The 6542-nt window shown below is 53.8% G+C and overlaps 1 protein-coding gene across 3 annotated transcripts in view; it reads left to right on the top strand.

Annotated features, from left to right (window-relative positions):
* Window positions 1-449: 449 nt before the first annotated feature.
* CARM1 (coactivator associated arginine methyltransferase 1) overlaps window positions 450-6542 on the top strand; it is a 19560-nt gene continuing 13467 nt past the window's right edge. Inside the window, exons 1-3 of one of the 3 annotated variants that reach the window (XM_017869496.1) lie at window positions 450-951; window positions 4118-4224; window positions 5184-5288. In XM_017869496.1, coding sequence (XP_017724985.1) covers window positions 654-951; window positions 4118-4224; window positions 5184-5288 — 510 coding nt within the window. In that variant the 5' untranslated portion in view covers window positions 450-653. The remainder of the gene's footprint in view (window positions 952-4117; window positions 4225-5183; window positions 5289-6542) is intronic. The other 2 variants (XM_017869497.1, XM_017869498.1) reach the window with 2 other exon arrangements.

The raw sequence follows: 6542 nt of genomic DNA, 5'->3' as shown, positions 1-6542 counted from the left end.
TCTTTCCTGACATTGGCCTGTTTGAGGAGACCAGCCTGGTTGTCCTGTAGCCTGCCCAACAACCTGTCGTTTTCTGTTGTCCCTTGAAGATGGGACTAGGTCAAACATTTTTGCCAAGAATACTACAGATGATGCACCTGTCCCACTGTAGTACGGCAGGCAGGGGCACAGTGCCTGATTGGGCCGGCCCGTTCCTGGCATCGCTAAGTTTCACCATTTGGCTGGAGTGGAGTGGCCACAGGTTTGTGGAATGAATGACTAGTAACAGCTATCATGATGGGTACAGGGAGACAGTGTCGTAATTCACTAGACAACTGCCCCGCCATTAGCCCCATGTGACGGTGAGAACCCGAGTTCCAGAGAGGCTGAGGGACCTGCCTGTGTCACAGTGAACAAATGGCATGGGTGGGGTGTGAACCCGGCGGTCTGGCTACACTGGCCCCATGCAGTCACTGCACTGCACCCATCCAAGAACAGAAGGGCTCAGCCGAGTGGAGCAGAGGCAGCTCCAGCTTGAAGCCCTGTGGGTTGGCACCGTGCCTAGTGGCCCTGTCTGCCCATCTCAGCCTTCACCGTCCCCCTGTCTCAGCCCTGGTCATCCTGAGGACACAGACTGTATCCCTGCTGTCTGATCAGCCGCTCCCTTGTCCTCAATGTGGGCTGGGCAGGCAGCGCACCCGGCAATGCTGCCAGGGTGGTTTTGTGACACTCCGGAAGAATCTGGGGGCACCAACGGGAGGCAGCAGGAGGGCGTCAGGGACCCGGGCTCAAAAGAAGGCAGCCGACAGGGCTGTACTGCTCACGCCAGCCTATCTTCTCTCATAGATGAAGATGTGTGTGTCTTTAAGTGCTCGGTGTCCCGAGAGACAGAGTGTAGCCGCGTGGGCAAGCAGTCCTTCATCATCACCCTGGGCTGCAACAGCGTCCTCATCCAGTTCGCCACACCCAACGGTACGTGGCCCTGCTTCCATTCCGGTGACACCAGCCCAGAGCCCTGGTGGGCAGGGGCATGGAGCCTGGCGAAGGAGTGGCCCATGCATCCTTGAGAATGCTCCGCTGCCCTCCAAACTGCATTCCCACATGCAGATATGTCCAGAGGACACTCCACTGCCTGGGTAGACGCTGGATCCCAGACCCTCCCTCATCAGCTCCTTAGCATCTTTTGGGGCTTGGCTTTTATGTCCCCACCTCCAAGAGGCCCATCCTGACCACCTGGGCCCAGTCTTTCTGGCAGTGGCCAGCCCTGGGCCAGCTGTGACTGAAGTTTAGGGGATGGAGTGAGATGAGGTCGTAGGGGCAGGAAGAGTTTGCTCAGGGCACAGAGAAGCCACCAGAGGGGTCTAACCAGACCCACCTTAGGAGCACAGGGAGACACAAGATTCCTGACTAGGGGTGGGAGAACCCCAGGTGGATGCAGCCGGAGTAGCAGTGGAGGTGTCAAGGGATGCCCAGGGCTGGAGACGGTCTGACGGTCCCGCCTCAGGCTTGGTTTACCAGAGCGGTGAAGTGAGCCCAGTGATTGACATGGGCTGGTGCAGGGACAGCTGGAGGTGGGGAGGCTGCCTGCCCATAGCCACTGCCAGCCTCCCCCTTGTGTCAAGGAGGCTGTGCAATGACCCAGATGTACCTCAGACAGTCTGAGCCCTCAGGGCCACCTGTGTGAACCTGCCACGCCTGGCGAATTTTTTGTAGAGATGGGTTTCCACTGTGTTGCCCAGGCTGGTCTCGAACTCCTGGCTTCAAGTGAGCCGCCGCCTCAGCCTCCCAAAGTGCTGGGATTACAAATGTGAGCCACCGCGCCTGGCCTTTTTTTTTTTTTGGAGAAAGAGTGTCACTCTGTGCCCAGGCTGAAGTGCCCAGGTTCAAGCAATTCTCATGCCTCAGCCTCCTGAGTAGCTGGAACTACATGTGTGTGCCACCACGCCTGGCTAATTTTTGTATTTTTACTATAGTAGACATGGAGTTTTTCTTTCTTTCTTTCTTTTTTTCTTTTTTGAGATGGAGTCTTGCTCTGTCGCCCAGGCTGGAGTGCAGTGGCGCAATCTCGGCTCACTGCAAGCTCCACTTCCCAAGTTCATGCCATTCTCCTGCCTCAGCCTCCTGAGTAGCTGGGACTACAGGTGCCTGCCACCACACCCGGCTAATTTATTGTATTTTTAATAGAGACGGAGTTTCACCATGTTAGCCAGGATGATCTCGATCTCCTGACCTCGTGATCCACCTGCCTTGGCCTCCCAAAGTGCTGGGATTACAGGCGTGAGCCTCCGTGCCCGGCTGACATGGAGTCTTTTCATGTTGCTCAGGCTGGTCTCAAACTCCTGACCTCAAGTGGTCCACCCTTCTCAGTCTCCCAAAGTGCTGGGATTAGAGGCGTGAGCCACCACACCCAGCCGTTCCCATTCTTAAGACTTTGTATTTTAATATTTTTTATTTCAGTTCTGTCAGTTTTTAAAAGTTGTGCTAAAATATACATAACAAAATTTGGTCATTTTAACCCTTTTAAAGTGTGTAGTTTGGTAGCAAGCAGTACATTCACATTGTTGTGCAACTATCACTAACACTCATCTCCAGAACTTGCTCATCCTGAACTGTATCTTTTACTTTTTTTTGAGATGGAGTCTCGCTCTGTCGCCCAGGCTGGAGTGCAGTGGCGTGATCTCGGCTCACTGCAACCACCATCTCCCAGGTTCAAGCGATTCTCCTGCCTCAGTCCCCCGAGTAGCTGGGATTACAGGCACATGCCACTGTACCAGGCTAGTTTTTTATATTTTTAGTAGAGATGGAGGGGTTTCACCATGTTGACCAGGCTGGTCTTGAACTCCTGACCTCAGGTAATCCGCCTGCCTCGGCCTCCGAAAGTGCTAGGATTACATGCATGAGCAACCATGCCCGGCCATGTCTTTTAATTTTTAAAGAGATTGTCTTTCAAATATTGTTTTGTTTTTTATTTGATATAATTTAGTGGCTATCATTCTATGTTAATACATGTAGCTTTTAGTTTAGTTTAGTTTAGTTTTGAGACAGAGTCTCACTCCGTTGCCGAGGCTGGAGTGCAGTGGCGCAATCTTGGCTCACTGCAACCTCCACCTCCCAGATTCAAGCGATTCTCCCACCTCAGCCTCCTGAGTAGCTGGGATTACAGGCACCTGCCACCACCCCTGGCTAATTTCTGTATTTTTAGTAGAGACAGGGTTTCACCATGTTGGCCAGGCTGGTCTCGAACTCCTGACCTCAAGTGATCCACTCGCCTCAGCCTCCCAAAGTGCTAGGATTACAGGCATGAGCCACCATGCCTGGCTCATTATTTCTGGTAGAGACAGGGTCTCCCAGGGTTTCCCAGGTTGGCCTCTTAAACTCCTGGGCTCAAGTAGTCCACCCGCCTCAGCCTCCCAATGTCCTGGGATTACAGCTGAGAACCACTGTGCCCAGCCAAATAGATAGACCCTGTTTTAAAGGGCCACATACCGTTGCATCTCGGGGAAGGGTAGTGATTGGTGATTCTCTGCCTTGCTTTTCTTTTCTATTTCTTGTTTTTGTTTTTGTTTTTTAACGTGGCAGGGTCTTGTTATGTTGCCCAGGCTGGTCTCAAAACCCTGACAACTGATCTGCCCACCTCAGCCTCCCAAAGTGCTGGGATTACAGGCGTGAGCCATGGCACCTGGCCTCTGCTGTGCTTTTCTGTGCCCCTGGGGTTTGTCTAGTCCCCTTTTACTGGACATTGCAGTGTCTGCTGCCCCCACACAGACGCTGCCCTGAGCTTCTGGGTGGACTTGGGCTTATTTGCCAGAGCTTTGACTCCCAGGCCAGTGGGCGTGTGCTTGAGAGAGCTTCACCAAGCTGCCCTTTGGTGAGGAATCCCCAGGCCCACTCCCACCAGACACCAGCCCCACATGCAGGATACCTGTCCTCTTCTCATATCAGTCCCCAGGGTGCAGGCATGGCTGCCCTTCATCTTTTCTTTAAACTTGGAAAATTGTTTTTCGGGGAAGAGAAATCACCAGCCCCATATGTTCAAGGGAGAAACGTCAGGACATATGGCCATCCAGAACCTTCCCTCTTAGATGACCATATGCCAGGTTGCTGACCGCCCCCCAGTGACTTGGCTTCCCTGTTCCAGATTTCTGTTCCTTCTACAACATCCTGAAAACCTGCCGGGGCCACACCCTGGAGCGGTCCGTGTTCAGCGAGCGGACAGAGGAGTCTTCTGCCGTGCAGTACTTCCAGGTGGGTTACACTCGCCCTCAGCCAGGCCGCCTCCCCCCGGCAGCCCCCCTGCCACCCGCCTGCAGGAGGCCACGCAGCACAGGGAAGGCCCACCCAAGTTCCCGTCCTGGCTCTGTCCCTTACTGGCCATGTAGCCTTGGGCAGGTTTCCTCCGCTGGCTGGGCCTCAGTTTCCTCATCTGTGAAGCGGAGATGCAGGTGCCTGCCTGAGAGGGTTGCTGGAAGGATCTGAGCACAGGTGGAGCTCAGGGCCACAGGCGTTGTGAATAACGGTAGAGCAGTTGCAATGCCCTGAGCGCTCCCTGCATGCCAGGCCCTGGTCTAAGCGCTGTCACGTGCACAGAAGCACTTGGACCCTCCCAACAACGCTAGGAGGTAAGTGCTATTATTGTCCCCATTTTACAGATGAGAAAACTGAGGCTCAGAGAGGTTAAGTGACTTGCTCCAAGTCACACAGCTATTATGCAACAGAGCCGAGATGGGAAGCCAGGTCTGCCTGATGCCAAAGCCTGTGCCCCTGCCCAGGTGCCACGCTGCCTCCCGATCGCCCGTTGTCTTACAGAGAGACACCACACCTCACCTGCCTGGCGCTCTGAGTTCTAGGGCTCTGTTCGATCCGCTTCTCTTCTCCTTTGGGGCCCTCCAGATGGGGCAGGTGGCCCCTGATGCCAGAAGCCTGCCTGTGGCAAATATTGAGTTCCCCTGGGTGGCTTCCAGGTCCAGGCAGCATCCAGCTGTTGCCGTCGGCTGCAGTGATAGTGGCGCTGTCCTCCTGGGGGCTGCCCTCTGGCTTCCTGCTCCCTCTCCTGGAGCTGCTAGTGGGGCCCAGGCAGAGGGTGCACGGCCTCCTGAGGGAGGTTTGTGCCTAAGATGGCCCCTTGCTCTATCACAGGGCTGGCCAGGGCCTTGACTGCCTCGTGCCACCATGTGCCCCGTGCCATTGGTGTGTCTCTGTTCCAGTTTTATGGCTACCTGTCCCAGCAGCAGAACATGATGCAGGACTACGTGCGGACAGGCACCTACCAGCGCGCCATCCTGCAAAACCACACTGACTTCAAGGACAAGGTGAGCGGCCTGTGCATGTGCCCACCTCTCTGCTTCTGCCTTTTTTTTTTTTTTTTTCTTTGCTCATTGATTTTATCTTCAAAAATCTCAGATTAGAAATGCATTTATCAGGGCGGGTACGGTGGCTCAAGCCTGTAATCCCAGCACTTTGGGAGGCCAAGACGGGCGGATCGCAAGGTCAGGAGATCGAGACCATCCTGGCTAACCCGGTGAAACCCCGTCTCTACTAAAAAATACAAAAAACTAGCCGGGCGAGGTGGCGGATGCCTGTAGTCCCAGCTACTCGGGAGGCTGAGGCAGGAGAATGGCGTAAACCCGGGAGGCGGAGCTTGCAGTGAGCTGAGATCCAGCCACTACACTCCAGCCTGGGCGGCAGAGCGGGACTCCGTCTCAAAAAAATAAAAATAAAAATAAATGCATTTATCCCAGCTACTGTTGAGGCTGAGGCAGGAGGATCGCTTCAGCCCAGGAGTTTGAGGCTTCAGTAAGCTATGATTGCACCACTGCGCTCCAGCCTGGGCCACAGAGCGAGACTCTTGTCTCAAAAAACAAAAACAAATGCGTTTAATATATAAACTCACCACAGCATGTACATTATAGACTATCAGTTCTCTCCGAGACAGCTGCTGCCCCTCAGTATGAGGTCTCTTCTTCTAGATTTTTCCCTATGCAGACATCAGCGTATATTTTACAATTATTTTATTGAGCTGGGCAGAGTAGCTTACACCTCTCTGTGATTCTAGTACTTTGGGAGGCCAAGGCAGGAGGATCATTTGAGCCCGGGAGGTTGAAACTGCAGTGAGCTGTGATTGGGGCACTGCTCTCCAGGCTAAGCCCCAGCGCGAGACCCTGCCTCAAGAACAAAATTAGTAAGTGAGCTTTTTGATATCACCAAATAACGTGCACTCATGATTAAAGAGAGAGAGCAGAGCAGAGCGTCTGTATTCAAAAGTAGAAATCGGCCAGGCACAGTGGCTCACGCCTGTAATCCCAGCACTTTGGGAGGCTGAGGCAGATGGATCACTTGAGGTTAGCACTTTGAGACCACCCTGGCCAACATGGCAAAAGCCCATCTCTACTAAAATAGAATACAAAAATTAGCTGGGCGTGGTGGCAGGCGCCTATAATCCCAGCTACTCAGGAGGCTGAGGCAGGAGAGTCACTTGAACCTGGGAGGCGGAGGTTGCAGTTAGCTGAGATTGTTCCACTGCACTCCAGCCTGGGCAAGAGAGCAAGACTCCGTCTCAAAAAAAA

This window comes from Rhinopithecus bieti, unplaced genomic scaffold (genome assembly GCF_001698545.2).
Source record: "Rhinopithecus bieti isolate Rb0 unplaced genomic scaffold, ASM169854v2 scaffold_5025, whole genome shotgun sequence".
NCBI lineage: Eukaryota > Metazoa > Chordata > Mammalia > Primates > Cercopithecidae > Rhinopithecus > Rhinopithecus bieti.
This window is presented reverse-complemented; position numbering and strand designations above follow the sequence as displayed.